The 20,683-nt window shown below is 45.1% G+C and overlaps 1 protein-coding gene across 1 annotated transcript in view; it reads left to right on the top strand.

Moving 5' to 3' along the window:
- The window catches only part of WASF3 (WAS protein family member 3), a 52,837-nt gene that overhangs the window by 25,382 nt on the left and 6,772 nt on the right, over positions 1-20,683 (top strand). The window contains exons 3-7 of the mRNA XM_025047096.1: positions 7,917-8,051; positions 10,446-10,599; positions 11,758-11,875; positions 16,284-16,459; positions 20,529-20,675. Coding sequence (XP_024902864.1) covers positions 7,917-8,051; positions 10,446-10,599; positions 11,758-11,875; positions 16,284-16,459; positions 20,529-20,675 — 730 coding nt within the window. The remainder of the gene's footprint in view (positions 1-7,916; positions 8,052-10,445; positions 10,600-11,757; positions 11,876-16,283; positions 16,460-20,528; positions 20,676-20,683) is intronic.

The following is a 20,683-nucleotide window of genomic DNA, read 5'->3' as shown; positions in this document are numbered from 1 at the left end:
GCTTCTGGGCCAGCAGCCCTGGTTTCCTCCTGCCTCACACGCCTTTCTTACTCTTCTCCTGTGATGACCTTCCCCCGCTCTGTCTGCATGCAGAGTGCCCTGGGCTGGGTCACCCACACTCTTCCCTGCCCATTCGCATTCCCATCCAGGCCAGTGGTTCGAAGGACCGGCTTTACGCTGAGACTTCCAAATTTGTGTCCTCGGTTCAGACCTGTCCCCCAGATTTCGAATGTGTCTATACAGCTGCCCACTGGATATCTCCACTCGCATGTCCCACGGGCATCTCGCACTCAGCGTGCCCGACACTGAGTTAACGATCTCTCCTCCGCGCCCCATCTGTTAGCATATGGGAACTCTATTCTTCAGTTGCTTTCGATTTTACTTTTTTTTCTCATACCAGATATCTTCAAGTATGTGCCAGACCCGTCCACCTGTTGGCACCTGCGCTCGTCCGGGCCTCCACGGTCTTCCACAGCTCACCCCCGCCTCCCGTCTGACCTCCCGGCTTCGCCGTGGTCACCCACCCCTAAAGGGAAGGACAGTTATTTCTCTGTCCTCTGCCACCCTTTTGTCTGCATTCACCGGCTCCATCCACCCCTTTTCCCTGCATTCCCTGCATTCACCGGCTGTCACACAGCAAACGTGTTTCTGCCTTGTTCCTGGAAGGTTCCCCCCCATGACAGCCATGTGGTTCCCGTATCACCTTAGGTGGCCTTCAGTGACCAGCTAAGTACCACCCATGACCTACTACTCTCTTCCCTTACCGTCTTATTCTCTTCATAATGCTTATCATGTGACACGTTGCCTGTCTGTTTATCTTTAAGTGACTAGGACAGTGCCTGGTATACATTGAGTACTTAAATATTTGCTGAATAAACCGACAGCAAATGTTTCGTAATCAGCATCTGTCATCTTCGTTCTTATGAAATGCTTAGGAAGAGTATCATAAAGAACCGTACAAAGAAGTTCACCGTCATGAACTACGGGTGACATTCGTGACATAAATCTTCTTTAGTCCGGAGCAGTTCCTCAGTCTTTCTTTGACTTTAGTGACTTGACATCGTTCAAGGGAACCGGCCACTTATTCTGTAGACTGTCACTTGGTCGGCATCTTCTGACGCTTCCTCGTGATTCGATGTTGAACATTGTCAGGACTATCGCACAGTGATGACATCCTCCTCAGTGCGTTTCATCAGATAGCACAGCTTGTCTGCTTGTGCCACAGATGGCCTGTGTTGACTGTGATCGCTTGGTTAATATTTTATCCATAGGTTTTTCCAATGTAAAGTCCCCACTCCTGCCCCGGCGTAATTAATAAGTGTTTTATGGGGAGACACGTTGAGACCATGCACTGTCCCGTTCCCATCCCACGTCTACCCACTGGTCCGAGCATCCATTGATGATTCTTGCCCAAAACGCTATCGTAGTAGTTGCAGATTGGCGATTTTGTCATTCTATAATTTCTTCTATATTTATTAGTTGGAATTCTGCTGTAAGTGCTTTAATTTCTTCCCCTGTTATTTATTCATTCATCCATTTCTATCAGTATCGACTCATGGATTCTTATTTCATTGCATGAGTTATAATCCGTGTCTTTATCATTTCGATGCCCACGTCTTCCTGGTTTTGGCCGCTCGGAGCCACTTCAGGCCGGCTCCCGTGTCCTCCTGACGTGTCCCCACAGCTCTGAGCGCCTCTTTCCTTATTTTATTAAAGCACCGCAAGGTATTCTAAGCTCGTCATGTACTTTTCCACCCTCAGCCCTAGAACCAGTCATTTTTCCAAGCCTGGTTCCTTTTACTGGTGGAGGATGAAAAGCTCAGATCTTGACAAACGAAGACACACACATCTAGGTGCTAGGTGTGTGTATTAGAATTTCCGAAGGATATTGCCGTGACTGGTTTCTTGTTCCGAAGGAAGGACTCCTAACAGACACGCTGGTGGTTTCCAATGAACCTTCACTCTTAATACAACTGAAGATTCGTGCATGATTTTATGCTTTGGCAGTTCGGAGACATTCTTCTCAAGGTGACACAAGTTCAAATGATCCTAATAAATCTGTAGAGGTTTCTTTGTCAGTAAAGAAGAAATAAGTTGTACTTAGCTCAATGAGGTCATTAATTCAATTCAGAATCATTTTAGTTTAGCTATTAATGGACTCGCCATGAAAGAGTAAGTAAAATCAAGCTTTTCGAATAAGTTGCTGTCTGCCAAACTGAATACTGTAATTGCAACATCTCATTCTTGTTCATCAGTAAATATAGTTCCTTCCATTTTCTTCTCTTCAGTCACTTGTCAGCTTTCAGCAGCTGGCAAAAGATTGAGTATGCAAGTCTTTAATTTCTGTTTCTTTTTATAAATAGAGAACTTCTAATGGGAGTATAGTATCGATTGCATTTTTTAAAATAGGGTTAAGCACTGAAGGTAAAGGGCACGTTATTTATCCTTTTCACCTTGTATGGCATCTTGCAACGTGTGATTCTTCACAATAGTTGCCGTGCTTTGAGAATGCTGCTGTGACTTTTGCAAGAGACTGTTGTCTACTCCCATATTCTTGGTGATCTGTGCTATCCCTATTAATTAGATTTCTGCATAGCTGAAGGGAAAGGAATGGGATTTTTTTGGAGTTGCACTGGAATATATTTTTTAAACCATGAAAGGTCAAGTAGAAAAACAAAAATTCATGAGTTACCGTTCTACTGTGTCTCGCATTCAAAATAAACCACTGCGAGGCTTGGCTGTTACACGGTATTTACCTGCGGGTCACCCAGTTGAATGAGCAGGCATTTGCCCGGATGGGCTTCATAAAGCAATAGTTATTAGGTGTTTCCAGGCCCAGTCACACGACATGCTAGATGCTTCTCTTGCAGATTCATAATATACGTTAGCATAGTAAAGATTTTTGAGATGCCCCAAGGCATAAAAACATGTTTAATCTTTTTTAGCCCAGCATTTCCTAGACTTCCTTAAGTAGGGAGCATTTGTTGGTTGTGTACCCATTAACAAGAAAACACTAGTATAGACCCTGTGTTTTTCAGTCAAGAGATACTGAGCTCTGGCTCAGCGCGGTGCATGGATAAAAGGCATAGCTCACGCTTCAGAGAACTTACGTACACGGTCAAGATTAGAGTTACGTGATGAGCGTGATGAGCAGTGTGTTTGCGGTCTACTTAGGGCATTGTGGGAAAGCAGAGAGGGGCGTCCGAGCTCACAGACCCAACCTGCATCCTAAAGGATGGCTTTTACGTTAATGCATTTTAATTCATTTATTCCAGAATCTTTGTGAGGACCTACTGTAAGCCGGTCATGCCCTAGACCTTGGGGGTTGGTACAGCAGTACACAGAGCCGAGGAGGGTCCTTGTCATTTTCGTTCGTACAATCTCAGGGAAGGAGACAGGAAATGCTTTAATAAGTACAAGTGTATCTTTTATTACATGGTGCTAAGTGCTAAGGAGAAAAATACAGCAGGAGGAGATAAAGCATGGTGCTAAGTGCTAAGGAGAAAAATACAGCAGGGAGGAGATAAAGGTGTGTGTGTGTGTGTGTGTGTGTGTGTGTGTGTGTGTGTGTGTGTGTGAAGGTGACTGCAATTTAGCTAGGGTTGCTAGAGAAAGTCTCACTCAGAAGGTGACATTCGGGTGGACCTGGATGAGGAGGAAGCAAACCATGTGAATCTCTGGGTCTGAAATGGTCCAGGCAGCAGGAGCAGGAGATGCAGAAGCACAAGGAGACGGGTTATGATTGGCATATCTGAGAAACAGGGATGCGCCAGCGTGGTTAGAGTGGAGTCTTCAAGGGACAGGGTGTTCGTCACGAGGCCAGCAAGGTCCGTGGAGTTAGAGCACGTAGAACCTCATACGCTGTTCCATGGTCTTCGGCTTTTATTCTGAGTGAGACGACAAGGAAGACATGGAAGGAATTTGAAAACGCAGAGGAGTGTCAGGGTCTGTGAGGGAGCGGCATGGGTTTAGGGACCGCAAGTTGTGTTTCTGGCTGGAGCACAAAGAAGGGGCAGAAGCGAGGTCCCCTGGGCCTCTCAGATCTCAGTGCCAGGCTTGGACTTCATCTCGAGATGACGGGGACAGGGAGGGATGTAAACAGAAGGACGTAGTCACTTCTTTCTTTTAGAAAGGTCACTTGGCAGCAGTGTGAGGTACTGGATTTGGGGGTGGGGGCGAATTGGAAAGCAGAAGAAACAAAGCTGTTGTCATTCAGGAGCAAAACAAGGAGGGTCCAAGCGAGGGGCTTGCTGGGCAGAGAAGAGCCGGCGAGATCTGGCGCTGGGTGAGCCGCGGGGGACGGGCGGGGACTGTCACGGCTGCCTCGTTTCTTGCTCGGGCTTCATTTGGGATGGTCAATGCCTTTCAATGTGGGGAACGCGAGTTCAAGTTGAAGTGAAAATCAGTTCGTCGTAGAACTTGTCCAGGATCGGACGTGGACATCAATCAACACAGGGGGGCGTCCGTGAGCTAGCGAGCCACACGGACCCAGCGCTCAGGAAAGAGTTCTTATGGCGGCAAACGAGCGTCAGTCCCGGATAGCGCATCTCACTCTAGTGTTTGAAAACACACACTTTGCGTGAAGACTCTTTCTTTGCCTTTTCGGACCCATTTTGTACATTGTGAGAGTGGGAAACCTCCGCAGAATTTTAAACGACTCCAGAGGACCATACTGTAGATACGTGGTTTTAAGGACATAGTTGAGTGCTCAATTGAAATTAGTAGTCTGGGGTCCTCCCCCGCCGCACACTTTTGGGAGAAGATGGAGTGGGCTCATGTTAAGACAGTTACACTATTAGAATTTATAGAGTCGTAACTAATTTTATTTTTTTATTTTTTATGTTAATTTTAGTACTTATCTAGTATCTATAAGTAACCACTCAAGCAGGAAAATGTTTTAGTCCCTCTTATTAAGTAAACAGGGAATTACCAAGTGTCTCGCGGTCTGAAATAATTTGTGGAAGTTGCTACTGTCTGGCCAAGGAAGTTCAGGGAGATACGTGATAAAAGCAGAGAATCGAAAGTTAGGAAGTTTTTGTTTTCTCCCACTCACTAGTCAGGAGCTTTGGACGGGCTGCTGTCATCTGGAAAGCGGAAGCAGTGACTCATTCGTTGAACAGGGTGGGTGCCAGGGGCCATCGTTCCAGAGCTGGGCTGCAGCGCTGCACAGACAGACAGACAGACAGACAGACGTGGTTCTTACTCTCCCAGGCTGTGTGGTCTCGTGGATCTGGAAAGCGGGTAGGAGAGCACTAAATAAGCTGTAAAGCACTACGAAAACATCACGGTTATTCCTGCTCCGAGTATGTTTTCTTTCTGGAGGATTCGGGTTCTCTTCTCTCAGTCGAGGGATAAATTGGTAGGATATGCAGATAAACAGAAATGGTAGGTCTACGCACAGACCTTATCCCCTCGATGAGAATTAATTCAAAAGGGATCACAGACCTAAATGCAAAACTATAAAATAGAACACAGGAGAACGTCTAGATGACCTGTGGTGATGACTTTTTAGATACCCCACCAAAAGGTGTGACAAATGAATGACGTAATTAATAAGCTGGACTTCGTTAAAATTAAAAACTTCTGCTCTGCAAAAGATACTGTCAAGAGAGTAGGAAGAGAGACCACAGAATGGGAGAAAATATTTGCAAAAATGTAATCCGATGAAGGGCTGGTATCCAAAATATTCAAAGAACCCTTAAAATTTGACCGCAAGAGAAGGAACAACCTGGTTTTAAAATAGGGAAAAGATTGGGACAGACCCCTCACCAAAGAAGATGCACAGACGGCAAATGAGCATAGGAGAAGATGCTCCGCATCCCACGTCATCAGGGAGATGCACGTTAAGAAGAGCTGCTGCTGCACGTCACCGAGTGGCCGAAATCCGGAACTCCGATGACAGCAAACACTGGCGAGGATGCGGAGGGACGGGAACGCTCACTCAGGGCCGACAGGAAAGCAAAGGGCGCAGCCACTTTGGGAGACCGTCTGGCTGCTCCTTGTAAAACCGAACATACTCTCACCGTACAGTCTAGCAATCGTGCTGCCTGTCATTGACCCATGTGACGTGGGTCCGCACAAAAATCTGCGCCTAAATGTTGATTCATAATTACTAAACACTGGATGCAACCAAGATGCTGTTTAGTAGGTGAATGGATAAATGACCTGTGGTCCATTTAGACCACAGGATGTTTTTCAGTGATAAAAAAAAAAAAAAAAATGAGCTATCAAGCCATGAACAGACCTTAAATGCACGTGAAGTGAAAGCAGCCGGTCTGAAAAGGCCGCGTACTCTCTGATTCCAGCTCTGCGACACTCTGGAAAAGGCAAAACTGTGGCGAAGCGAAAAGACCAGTGGTGGCCAGGGGTCGAGCTGGGGAGGAACAGGATTTCTTTGTGGCAGTGAGGCTGTTACGGTGTGAATGATTCTGAGACCCACGGAGCCAGTTGAGATCAATTATGAGCCTTTATAAGCCGCCGGCGACTGACTCTCTACCACGCAGGGCTAGAGGAAATCAGCCCCGAGCCTTTAGAGGAGGCAGCTGATAAAGCTTAGGACCATATCCTGGTGGTCTCCTGAACAAGCCAGCAGATTACAGAAGCGGAAGTTGGCTGTTAGCGTATATTTGCCCGGAACAACACCCTTAATTAACAAGTGAATGGATCACAGAAGCAGACATTGGCCATCTTCATATCTTATACAATACACTTCCTAAACCACACACAAGCAAGTAGGACAACTTCTGGTATCTCAAGATATTTCTTCCCTGTAGCTGACTTAGCTGGTTGGCTCACTTGAAAACGTTCCACCCTTAACAAGGCCGCTCCACGTGAAGCTAATAGTGTAAGGTGGGTTCGGACCACTATACGAACGTCTGGATCCGTAGAACGTGCCTCATGCAAACTGGGCTTTGGGTGACGGTGACACGGCAATGTGGATTCCTCAGTGATGACCCATGCTCTGCTCAGGCGGGGGTGTTGCCGGGCGGGGGGTGGGGGTACGGTGTAGACGGGAACTCTGTGCTTTCTGCTCAGTGTTTCTGTACACCTAAAACTGTTCTTAAAAATCAAGTTTATTGTAAAAAGCGGTGTCTCTGTCGGAGGAGTTAGAGATGCGTCTGGCGCACTCGGTGTAGGCAGTTATTAAACGTTTGTCGAATGGAGAGAGAACGGGTAAGGATTTGGAAAGTCAGCATGAGCAGATGTGATTTCTTGTCTCGCCTGTCAGATTTCCGAAATGTTATGAATTACACTTTAAGAAAGGTAGTCGTGTCTAGCACGCCCAAGAATGCAGAGGCGATCCATACAGAAAAATTTGGTCCATACGAAAAATTTAATTCAACATTCAAAATACTGATTTTTAAAGAGTGCCAGAGTCACCGCTGTATACCTAGACTTCAAAAATATGAATTAGAACAACTTAATGCCATTGGAAAGCATTAGGCATAATTAAGACAGCTAACATTCCTCATCGTGAGAGAAAAATTCTAAATTTGGAAACCTGCATGAATTATTGAATTACCGTGGAAAGCGGAAGGAAGATTTTGGCCCTGAGATTCTGTTTATGCGTAAAGCATGCAAGGGGAGAGTGTTTCTTTTTCTTTTTTCCCCCAAAGAAGTTTAATTTAATGGAAAGCAACTTGCATGATAGCTCATGCAGCAACTTGCATGATAGCTCATGCAGCAATTATACTATCTGGGGTATTTTAAAATTCTGTAACTTTGGGTCCATTTCAGATATGTATGAACATCCCTGAGAAATTTTCAGAAATTCCGAAGGCCTTTGACTGTGACACTCTTTTTATGATTATTTGCACAAAACCCCGTGTGTTGACAGTCATCAGCGTTGGTAGAATGTGCAAAGGCCGCCTCAGCGGGCCCTGACAGATGGCTTTCTCCATCATTTTCTTCTCTAGGCAAACATGCCGAAGACATATTTGGTGAGTTGTTTAATGAGGCTAACAACTTCTACATCAGAGCAAATTCTCTTCAAGACAGAATTGATCGCCTTGCTGTCAAAGTTACCCAGCTGGATTCTACAGTGGAAGAGGGTAAGTAATTGCATGAAGGCAGTGAGCTAGAAGCGATGTTGACAAGGTGGTAGTAATTAATAGCAGGGTAATTATTGCTTTTTCTTTGGGGTAGTATGCTGATATTTCATCCTGTCTTTTGCCAGAAGAATGGTGGGGGGTGCAGGGGGGGGGGGACCCACAACATTGGGTTAATTAGCGATGAAAAGATTCATATATTGTCTATCTCGTATGCCATAGTCTCCCTTAAAAACAAATTACATGGATGGTATTTGTTTTAAAGGGGTCTTTGAATACAGTATTAAAAGTCTTTAATTTACATCATCGGTAGTTATTTTAAAGATACCTTTTTACCGAAAAATTACAGAATCACTCCAAAGGTACGGTCCAACTAAGGCGAGGTGGGGGTGGTTATACAGACACAGTGAACCGAGGCGAAGGCGTCCCCCCCCAGACTCTTGTTAGGGCTGATGCTGCTAAATAGTCTTGGTGATCCTGCCGATCAGACTTCTCAGAAATAGCATTCACTGAAACCTTGAAGGTTCGGAGTCTTCAAATAATGTTAATATTGGCAAGCACTGTAGAGTTAACTGTCATCATTTTGATGATACACCCTGAAATTTTAGCAGTCAGAACAAAATCAAAACTCAGCAATTCCTTTTTAAAATTTTCACTTCCCGTATCTTTTGAATGAAGGTTGAGATTAGACTGAGGGGAAATAATCTGTAAAAAAGATATAAGAAATGCCATTTCATATTTACTTTGAGAAAAGTGTTCAGATTAAAATTTTTTACCTTTATTAAATGGTAGTTACAATTTCTCTTACTGCATTAAAATAATCCTAGCATCTGATTTTTCTACTAGACCTGTAATAGTAGTATTAGTTAAAAAATGAAGGTTTTATTATTTTTTTAATGTAGGTATTTATGGAATTCATCCTTTATTTTTTAAAAAAGTTACTTATGTCCAGGTCTTTTTCAGATGTCAGAATTAAGTTAGTGAATTAGGAATCTAACAAAAATGTAGACATTGAAATTTTAACATCCATTATAAATTTTCTTACTGACTTTTCCAGCAATAATTGGAGAGCTAAAGACATGCTCTTTTAAAGCTGATTTTTAAAATTTATCTTTTATTTAAAAAAATTAAAATTGGAGTAGCTACTCGGTCTATTCAGATAAGGAATTTTTAACATCTTCACTTTTCAAATTGATATCACAAGTGATTTTTAAATATTTGTCTTCCTTCAGCTTTTTGTTATCTTTTGCCATCGGAATGGTTGCAATAAACCTAACACTGGTAGAGGTTAATCTGCAGCTTAAATTTCATGGATTTTACAATACATTTCGTATCCTTAAAATCCCTTTTCAGTCAAGATTTTACCTTATTACAAATGCTGCTCGGCTTACCATGGGGTTACATCCCAGTAAACCCACTGTAAGTTGAAATGCACTAAATACACCTTACCTAGCGAACATCCTAGCTTAGCCTGGCCTACCTGAACCGTGCTCAGGACACTTACATTAGCCTACCATTGGGCAGAATCATCTACCACAAAGCCTGTTTTATAGTAAAGTGTTAAACATCTCTTAACTTATTATGAGTATTGCTTTTGCGCTATCAGAAAGTCGAAAAATCCTAAGTCGAACGTTGTAAGTAGGCGATCACCTATGCTTTCCTTGGCATGGATGTTACGGTAAGAAAAATAAAAATACAAATAAAAAAGCCCTTGACCAAGGCAGGAAATCTGTGTTCTATCTGGGGCCCGCCCCTTTTTTGCTGAGTGATCTTGGAAAGGCCACCCCTGACTCTCAGCTCCATTGGTCAAGGGGGTTAATGGACCAGTTTGCCCCTCTCCAGAAGTTTGTGTCAGAGTCAGGTCGAGTTAACACAGGGGATGTCAAGTTTGTACAAACACGAGAAATCAGTGTAATCATCCTTGATTTTTCTCACTCCTTGGTATAGTTTCGTATCGTGCTATTTAATTTCCGCTGTCTCTCTTTAATGTTAGTGGCAGAAAAACTTAATACCTTTTTTTACAGTTTTTAAATTTTTTTTTCAAATGTCTTTTCTACGTGTATTAGAATCAAACTGATATTAACTGTTTGAATGCCCCCCCCCACTGTCAAGTATACCCAAATCTATACATACCTGTCATATTCACGACTGTATTCCTGCGTGGTTTCTGAGAAATGCTATTAAATGAAGCAACGAGAGCCCACGGAAGAAGGAAGACATGACTGCACCTCATAGAGATGATTTTTATTTGTAAGAGGTTCAGCATGGTTTAAATGAAGAATAAAAAATGTTATTTGGTTCCTCGGAGATGTTTATGATTGCGACCTAAACTATACTTATTTCTAAACATTTAAATATTTCCACACAATTCAACTTGGGGGACTTTTCTCTAAATAGTGTCACTGCAGGATATCAACATGAAAAAAGCTTTCAAAAGTTCCACAGTCCAGGACCAGCAGGTGGTTTCAAAGAACAGCATCCCTAACCCCGTGGCCGACATCTACAACCAGAGTGACAAGCCACCTCCTCTGAACATCCTCACGCCGTACAGGTACGGATGGCCGCGCGCGTTCCCAGAGAAGCTGAGGGAGAGCAACGGTGCTCTCAACGTGTCTTCGAGACTTTGAAAACAGGAATCGCAGAACCACACACCATGAAGTTAGTCGTTGCCACACAACTGTTACGTTTCAGTATTTCAAAATATAGAGGAACTCACCGCGAAAAGTGTGAGCTCTCGTTTTAGCTTTTGTACGCAGACATCGTAAGTAGAAGTGAGCATGTCGCGTAACAGGGTGCTCGTGGTTAGGTTATCCTCACGCGCAGAGTCTGCCTCTAAGGAACGCAGGGTTCCGGTACAATGCCCCAGAACACCTGTCTCCGCATCTCAGCGCTGCGGACATCTGTTACATAATTCTGCAACACGTGTTCTGCGGCGCTAGTTTTTAAGAGTGAAAGCAGTTGAATTAGCCTTCTGGGTTCATGAAAGTGGTGGCACATTTAAAGCATTAGTGCAATAGACTGTTTTCTTCCTGTTGTGATTATTTTAAGTTTTACTGTTGATTTGTATTACAACTTTGGATTCATGTTGGCTGCATTATTACTGGTTTACGATAAACGAATAACATATAAAGACTTGAAATATTTCTAGACCATGGTAATTGTAGCAGTGCTTGAAAATGAAATGGTTACAGGCATTTTCTTGTGGGTTTCTTCCACTTTAAAAATAGCTCATCAATTTTTTTCTAAGTCGCATTTATATGCCATGAATATTTTTGCTTCTTAAATGAATTTTTAGATATTGGGGCAAAGTCGATTGCGGAAAAGGCACCGAATACTTATAAAATCTTTATCCTAATAACATTGACAGTCCAGAGTAGAAGTGAATATATATTTAGAATTAGAAAATTCATAAAGAATCTATATATTTCTGTGTGTAAGCCCCCTGTTGGAATAAACAAACCATTTCCTGAAATAACTGAGGTATGAAATATTGCGATTTTTAGGAGCGCTTTTCTATACTTAAATCTAAGGTGTCAGTAGTACTTTTTACCGGTTCTTGAAAAAATGTTTCCACTTTTTTTCAAATAGGGAAATTTAAGAAACTCAATGTATAGGACAGTTAAAATGCCCCATGCAGATGTTATGATCTCGTGAGTTTAAATTAAATTAATACTGACGCGTATGAAAATATCTAACAACATTCTTTCAGAGATGATAAAAAGGACGGGCTGAAGTTCTATACTGACCCTTCGTATTTCTTTGACCTCTGGAAAGAAAAAATGCTCCAGGACACAGAAGACAAGAGGAAAGAAAAAAGGCGTCAGAAGGTAAATAACCCAATAGGGAGACGTGCAAATAAGTGTGTAAATGGGATTCTTTTTAAAAATAGTTTGCAAATAAATCAGTAAATTCTTAAATGGTTGAGAGGTCGGATTTAGTGCAAAAGTTTTTTAGAGGTTGTACTTTTTACACGAAGATACTGATAAGTCAGTCTAAAGGGAATCCTGTTCTTCAGTAAATATTCTCGATTTGTTCTTTAATGCTGGCTTTGCTTTCACAGCTGTAGTGGCTAAAATTTCAGTTTCGTATATGACCAGTTTTAGCACTTTTTTTGCTCTTTCGAATTTCATAAAGCAGTCAACATTCCGTATCAGCAATAATTACCTGCTTTCGTCTTTTTAAAGCTCTCTTAATGGTTGGCTTACCACCTGGCTTACCACCTAGCTGTCATTAAGGCTTGGGTGGATTGAAAAGCACGCATGACCTGCCAGTTCAGAGATGACATTGACTAGAAACGAGCTTCCTTTGGCGGGAAGCAGTAGGCCGGGTCATCACTGTCGATGCGAAGGCTGAGAAGCACCCCGCAGTGTGAGCACTCCTGGATGGACGAGCCCACTCCACTCAGGTTTTGCAAACTGCCCTTTTGGGGCCCAGGAATTAGACTTAAGCCACTGAAAAGAGATGATTCTCTGAAGGCACATATTTGCTAAGACTTTTGTCTGTAAGTCGTGTTATAAAGTGACCAGTTGATTTGCTTAATGGATGTTAGAGTGCTTAAGCCAAGAGAGATGCTTGACTCTTGTGTGTGTTTGTGTGTGTGTGTGGGTGGGAGAGGGGAATTGGCAGCCTTAGGTTTTAAGACATTTCGGCAGGTTGTCCCCAGGAAGAGTGACAGTTAGGGATGGAAGAGAATTTGAAATTTGAGAACAGGATTTAAGGAAGGGAACATAGAAACAGTTTGCAGAGTGTACCGCTGAAGTCTAGAGGAGAATTTCATAGGCTTGGTTCATCATCCTCTCTTGTGCTCATGGCTCGGGGAGGTTAACTGGGAATTCTTGGAATAGTTGATGAGTGGTCACGGGGAGAAGCATTCAAGCAAAGAAGAGGAAGATGCTATCCTCTTGAGCGGAGAAGAAAAGATACTTAAAGGCATGTTGATCTCAAACCCCATGTCTCTTGGCAGTCACGAGGCAAAACCCCGGGGCTTTTAAGAGAAATTTCCTTTAAAACGTGCCTCTCCATTTAAATCACCTTCTAGGTTTCCCTTCTCAGTGATACATTTGGCAAAAGTAGTTAATTTGTTCTTCAGGGGAAAACAGCCTTAATCTATGTATATTATTGTGTCTTCAAAATTATTTGTCATTTCCTTGGCTGTTTGGTCTCAAACATAAAATTCTGATACGAATTTCCTATTCATTCATTTATGTCGTGATTCTTTTTTTTTAATGTCTTTAAATGCTGGATAAACAGTGGTGAAAACGAAAGGATTATCACCCTCATGGAGACTGCAATATACTGGGGGAAACAAACATTAAATAACTGCGCAGCCTCCTGGAGCGAAAGAGATTTGAAACTCGTAATGCAGATCTGCTTTCTGTAGGAATAGAAAATGAGGCAGGATAGCCTTCACTCTGGAAATCTTCCAGGGTTTCAGACATGCAAATCCTTTTCAGTTTGGAGCGGACGAGTCTGTCTAAAGGAAAAATCAGCTAGTTTGGGTAGTTTAAAAATATTTCTTAAATTATGCAGATAAGTATGTCATCGTCATTGTGGGGTGACGACGCTGGCGAGTGCTGGGAAGAGGAGCGTGGTGTTTTCTGGGTGAGCTGGCAAGGCGGGGGTGACGGCCAGCGTGAAGTGCAGCGTCGAGGACAGGGGTGTCCTCAGGGGCGTCATTCACTGAGACCAAACCGTGGGTGGTGGAGGTTCGTTCACGTCGGGTGTGGGTGCGTATGGGAGAAGGGGGGCTGGCGGGGTGGAGTGCTTTACAGCTCAGGAGCCCTCCGCGTGGGAGCTGAGGTCATTCCGGGCTAGGAAACAGTTCGGCATTTCCCAGGGCCGTCGCTGCGGGCCGGGTACTTGGAGTCTGGATGCGTCACTGTTGAGAGTCCGTCGTAGGTGGTTCGCGTGTGTCTGTGTGTGGTGTGCACGTGGTGGTGAGTAGACTTGGAGGCTGAACCACTGTAAAGAGAGTTATTATAACACGTCATCCCTAAATACGTCGGCATACATCTCTTCAAAGTGAGGGGGATAGTCCGATTAATTTAGTGGCGGTGGTCCTTAACTGGGATGCGTTTTGCAGTCCGTTGAGATCTTCCATATTTTCCTTTCTTTTCTTTTTTTTTTTTTTTAATATCCAAACAATACACGCTGGTTGTAAAATGCTCAAATTACACTGAAGTAAATACATTAGTTTAGAAAATTTGGGATAAGTGTCTCCCTACTCTGGGCATGACTGACTGCTGTTAACGGTTCACAGTTTGGCATGCGCATATTTTTAGTTTCAGATTTTTTATTTTTAAGCGTTCATAAATATTTGCATGCACATTTCACAAAATATTTTTATGTACCTAGAGTTGGACTTATACACACGACTTATATACACAGACACACACACACATATATATTTATATACTGACATAATTGAAGATGTACTTCATTCTTTTTAATAGTTGTATAGTGTTCCAAAGTTTGGATGCTTCGTAAACTATTTGCCCATTACTGTATTAATGAATATTTAGATGGTTTCTAGATTTTTGCTATTACAGTACTGCAGTGGATATACTCAGCACTCATGTGTGGATATTTCTTCTTTGGGGTAAATTCCTAGAAGTTGAGTGTGATTTTTAAATTTTGAAAGATATCTGAAAACACTGAACTGGTGTATACTCTAAACAGGATGATATTATTATTATTATTATTATTATTATTATTATTATTATTATTTATCATCATCACTTAACGAGCCCTCCCTTTTTTTTATCATCATCATCATCATCATCATCTGATGAGCTCTCCTCCCTTCCCCCAAGTCCAGTTTGCATTACACATCTTTCCATCTGTCCGTTACCCACTTACATGTGCTCTGTGAATTCCACATTCACGTTCTTGGCCATTACATCGCCTACCCCTCGTTATCACCTCCGAAGGCAGTCAGGCCGTCCGTCTCCACTGCCATCCTTTGACCTAGACCCCCTGGGAAGCTTTCCACCGGGTGTCCCACCGGGTGTCCCTGCCTGTCCCCTTTAAATCTGTTCTCTATGACAGAGACGGGTCTCTTCAAACGCCTCTCCCTCCAGCGTTCCGCCCGCCCTTCTCCCCTCTCAGTGGTTCCCCGTTGCTCTTGGGATGAAGAACGTGGCCTGTACGGTCTCGCCTGCCTGCGCCCTCCCCCGGCCTCCCCATCGGCCGTTCCCGCCAGCGCCACGCTGTCCCTCGCCCCCAGCCCTTGTGCCGTCTGTCCCCTGCTGGCACGCACCTGACTCCGACTCCTCCGCAGGGTCGCGCCACAGTCTTGTCTCCCTCACTCCAGGACGCTGCCTCGACCCCAGACCGCGTGTACCACGTTGCCATCACACGTATATCCGTGTGACTCTGTGGATGTCCCCCCTGGACTGCAAGTTCCCTAGGGGCAGGCAGACACCTGTTTTGTTTGCCGCTTGTCTCAACGCCAGGCATGGGCTGGGACGTAGGCAGCTCACCCAGATTTGACTGCTCTGTGAAACCGTGGGGGCGCAGGGACTGTCAGAGCAGCGTGGGACTCGGGCCCATGCAGTTCTTGTCCTTAGAGGTCATAAAATCTTCGAGGGGAGTGGGAAAAGCATATAAACACACAGAGAAGTGACTGTCCCTGCCTCGCAAGAAGCACGTCTGTGGGACTCAAGTGTTGATAACGTTTTTTTTTGCCGGCAAAGTAGGGCTGGAGCAAGCACGAGACGTTGTGTGGGAAGGTAAGTTCTTACCTTGTTTTCGTTTGGGGTTAAGCTCGTTTCGGGATTAGCTTAAATATTCTCCAACGATCTTTCAGAAACTAGAAATACAACCTTGGGATGATTTTTTGAAAGGCGATTGCACGCTAACGAACCAGTCGGAATTGTGTCGGGCGGGGAATGAGTGCTCTGTGTGACGTCCCCAGAGCGCTCGTGTGTATAACGTCGCTCTGAACGGTACAGCACGCTGGAAACAGGCCGAAAGCCTAGCGACGTGAGGATTGTGCACTGAAAACCGTGGGAAGCATCGACAGTCACAGCGGAGTCTAACTTTTACTCATTCGATTGAGATGGTTAAGCCCCAGCTACCTCCTGGGGCCGCGTTGGGCGAGAGAGTAGGCCTCCTAGAATTTTCTTAACACATCTGAGTGATGGGATGTGCCCGCGTCTGGCTTTGTCACCGCACTTAACCTGTTTTCCTCTCCCTTCTGTCTCGGCACGCTCGCTTCCCTTTTCTGGACCCCAGGAGCAAAAGCGCATAGATGGCACCACCCGAGAGGTGAAAAAGGTTAGAAAAGCCAGGAACAGGCGCCTGGAGTGGAACATGATGGCCTATGACAAAGAGCTTAGACCCGACAACAGGTTGTCCCAGAGTGTGTACCACGGAGCGTCTTCCGAGGGATCACTGTCCCCGGACACTAGGTGTGTGCGTGCGTGCGCAGCCGAGCCCCGGGGCATGCTTGCTTTCTCTGTGTGCGGGGCGCGACGGGTCGCTATGGTGCTCCTGTGTCCCACAGTGTGCTTCACATCCTTCCTCAGACGTTCACTGTCTGTGCATCGTGTTTGTGCTTTGAAATAATACTCGAAAGTGGTTTGATTCTCCGCGGGTCACGTTGCATGAGTTTCCATATCTCTGACTTAAGTGTTCCGTGCAGTTGATCTGGACGTAGTGTTATCACGTTGACTCTGAATTCGGGCTCCATAGCTGCCAGTGACTTACATTTTTTTTCTAATCATCATTTGATTCCTTTTCTTCCTCTTTAGCTTGGAATGTTGAATTTCCTTTGCCACTTGGCATCCGAAAATGATTGGCGGGTGGTAACTGACGTAATTACAGAAAAACATGATTGTTCTTTTCGATGAGCTTTCGAAAAAGAGATGAACCAAAGAGAGATTGATTTCTTCAGTTCACTGATCTCACATGTTCTAACTTCAGGAAAAGAATTCTGTTGGAGTTTACTTTAAAAATTTGTTAGCAATTAAGCAAAAATGTTTCTTGCAGGTGTGAATGATATGGCCAAGAAGTCACATTTGTCACAAAAGGGATTCACTGAACAACAAGAACTGACGAGTCAATTTTGATTTATGGTTTCATTTCCTAGGTCTGCTTTTTATAAAGTTATCTTCCGTTTTCATAAGCTCTCAAAGTCTTCTACCAGCATTTAAATATTTGAACAGAGAATTCTTAATGTGATTGAAAAATGTTTCAAAATGAGCAGCAACCTAGACCTTGCCTTACATCGGTGTCCTTTAAAAAAAACTGTTTTTATCTTTATAACTTAAGCGTTTGGCACAGGCTCTGCATACAGAAGATGCTTATTTACTATTTGGTAGTAATGGCGCCTGTAAATATTCCCACCCCAGAAGGGCCGTAAGTCATTGGTTGGATATGAGGCAAGTTCTAGGTCACTTTTCCGTACAGGTCATCTGTTAAATATTAGAGAATTCTTGGGGCTTTAACTGAGCTCTAGCCTCAAGTTTGAGTCTTTGTGTCGGTTTATTTCTGTAGAGAATAAGCCTGAGGTTACACGGTTCTGCTCATAGATCTTTCAGTGGGAGGAATACTGCAACTCGATAGCTCCCAGGGTGTCCGTTTGCTTTTTGGTTTTTTTCCCAGCCAATTTGGTTGCGATTGTTTACTCATAGAAAACGTACAGTTTATTTTATAATACTCCATATGTCCTCTTTATTTCAATGTGTACAGATGGAGAAAGGATTTTTGTAATACCTCAGCTGAACGATGGATACTCATCCTAGCGTCTGAGATTAGAATGCTCCAGGCTGGGTGTAAGATTGATCTTTTAGGTGATTTAGCATTCTGCCCTTGGATTGGTTTAGATGTATCTTAATTTCTCTTATTTTTCAGAAAGCAAATGGAATTACAACTTTTGTTTCTTCATAATTTCCTTTTGTCTCCTAAGGGTTTTCCATGACCTCTCGCTATATGCATGTGCCGGAAAGATTATAATTCGTTGTACTTGGATCATATCTCTTAAATTAATTGAGAATTTATTTTCTATTTTACCGAAGCGTATCACTTTTTTTGTTATAAATTTTTCTATTTGAAAATTACAAAAAATAATTAAAATGTTATTCATAATCTTATTATCCAGAGAAACCAATGTTTGTATGTTAGTGTATTTTTTCCTTTGACCTTTTTTTTTTCCCTATACAGGTGTATGTTTTTCTTTTACAAAATGGAAATCATGCTCTGTGTTTTAAACCTTCTGACTTTTTTATTTTTTTAGATTCATGTTTCAGGTAGTATTTAGAAACATGATTTTTAGTGGATGTGTTCAGGATAACTGAGGGACATTCGAACATCAGATTTCACTGCATGTCTGTAAGCTGTTCGCATAAGTGATATATTCTAACCCGGTTTCCATGAGCCGATCCTGAACTTCTGCTGTGTCTGCAGAGCTCCAGGAACGGTTCGATTCCGAGCGTAGACTTAGGACGAGAAGCGATGAAGTGCTTGCCCAGCGCTCTCTCTCGCCTGATTCAGGAGGCGCGATGCCCCCGTGCCCAGCTTCCTCTCCGGCTGCTGCCTGTCTGCCCGCAAACCTGGGCGCTCATCACATTCTCCCGCGGGGTCTCCGCTGCTTGGACTGACTTCTTCCCGTCCCCACGTTCACTCGACTCCTCCCAGCTCTCTTTTCTGCCACAGTTAATTACAGGACCACCCCACTCATCTCCACGTTGGAACGGTGTCTTCTGTGGCTGATTTCTGCCTTCTCGCAGGGGTCTTTGTGTCCCAGCGGTCACCCTACACCTCTCCTCCCCTCCCCTCCAGCCCGCTGGGGTCCCCCTTAGGGGGGCCTGCACTTGTCAACGGGCCGGTCCTCTCTCCTGACCCCTCTGTCTCAAAGTCCTGCCCTCCAAAACTCTCCTGCTATAATTCTCGAATTCAGACATTCACGGTCCGTTTCTTTACACCCTCGTCCATCTACTTATCCCCGTTTGCATTGGCTTTTTTGACTCCGTGTCACAAAGCCACTTTATAAGGTAGCACTCTAAATTATTCCAGAATATTTACAGTTTCTGGCTCCTCATCTCATCAGAAGCACTCGATCTTTCTGCCAGATAACTTTGTTTCCTTTAGAAAGTCGTGCACACAGCCTATGACATAGTCACACACCCAGAGCCAAGCACATGTCATCGGTGACTCCGGAGTTCTGGGTATTTATGTACATTGTAAAAATATGCTGAATCTAAATACAGGTCAGCTTCTTCCTTCGTTAAAAATATTTTTAACTCAATTGCCAGCATTTCGCATAGCTCAAAAGACATAATCACATGTGCACCATAATCTAGAATTTATACTGCAATTAGGAAAAGGAAAAAAGTCCGTTATCATCATACCGCAATTAGGGGAGAAAAAAGGAGAAAAAGCAGCAGTCTGTCGTCACGTGAGAGCTTCGCCGTGCCCCGCGGCGCTCCGGTTCAGGGCAGCTCATGTCTGAACCCCAAGACCGCGTTCTCTCGGCGACCCCTCCCTCCACGTCCCCACGCGTGTCTGCCTGTCTCCTTCAGAGAGAGAAACACAAGCCGGACCCCAGCCGCGCCCCGCAGACACACGTGAGGAAAGTCAGAACGAGGAAGGACGAGTGGGAGAGGAGGAAGATGGGCATCGAGTTCGTGAGTGACGCCAAGGCCCCGGAGCGGGCCGGGAGCACGGAGGAGGACGCGGCGCCCCGCGGGTTTGTCATTCTGCTCTCCCGATCGCCAGCCTCAGGCCGCCCGCCCCGCTTCGGCTGTCGCCAGAGGACGTCGAGCCCCTTTGCCGACCGCGTGTCCTGCAACCGGGGCCAGGAGCACGACTGTCCCTTACTAACGCCATCGCGCTGTGCGGCTCTGCGTTCCCGAGTCCGGCGCCCGCTCGGCGGGGCCTGGCTGGGCTCTCCGGCCCCTGTTAACCAACTAACACGAGGTCCCCGTTCCTTTCAGAGTCCCCCCCGCATCCGCATTCGGAGGACACCGGGGAGCCTGCGCCTGGCGCCCACATCCTTTCTCTTCCGGCTAAACGCTTTCCTCCCCGATGACAGCCGCGGCTCGCTGTGTCGCGGTCTCGATCTCTCTCTCTGTTCTTCGCGTCCCTGTTCGCCCAGCCCGCCTGCCGTTCCATGACTGCGGACGACGTGCCGTCAGTCTCCTTGCCGCTGGCGCCCCGTTTTTAAGCGAAGTGGAATTTGCCTCGTAGCCTCTGTCTCAGAGAAAGGACGCTGCGATCGCGGCCCTGGGCTCTGCTGTCTGCCGCTTGCCGATCTGTGTGACTTCTCCACGTCCGAGCTGTGGCTCTGAGTCCCTGTGACCCCCGGGGGGCTCGCTGCTCAAGTAGTTCGTGTGGCATCGCTTGGGGCTCGCGCTCACCGGCCGCGTAGGGGCGTAGACGCGCGGTCTGTGTGTCGGCGACGTCTGTGGCTCAGACGCGTGTCACGGGAAACCGTTTTAACGGAATGTCACCCTCTCCCGCCCTCTCCTTGAACGGCAGGTCTCACGCCTCGGATGTCACCGACTACTCGTACCCGGCCACGCCCAACCACTCTCTGCACCCGCAGCCCGTCACCCCATCGTACGCAGGGGGCGAGGCACAGCCCCACGGGCCGGCGACCCAGGCCTCCGAGCACGAGTGCCGGCCGACCTCCG

Source organism: Pteropus alecto, unplaced genomic scaffold (genome assembly GCF_000325575.1).
Source record: "Pteropus alecto unplaced genomic scaffold, ASM32557v1 scaffold80, whole genome shotgun sequence".
NCBI classification, from domain to species: Eukaryota; Metazoa; Chordata; class Mammalia; order Chiroptera; family Pteropodidae; genus Pteropus; species Pteropus alecto.
The sequence above is the reverse complement of the archived record's forward strand: the minus strand, read 5'-3'. Positions and strand labels throughout refer to the sequence as shown.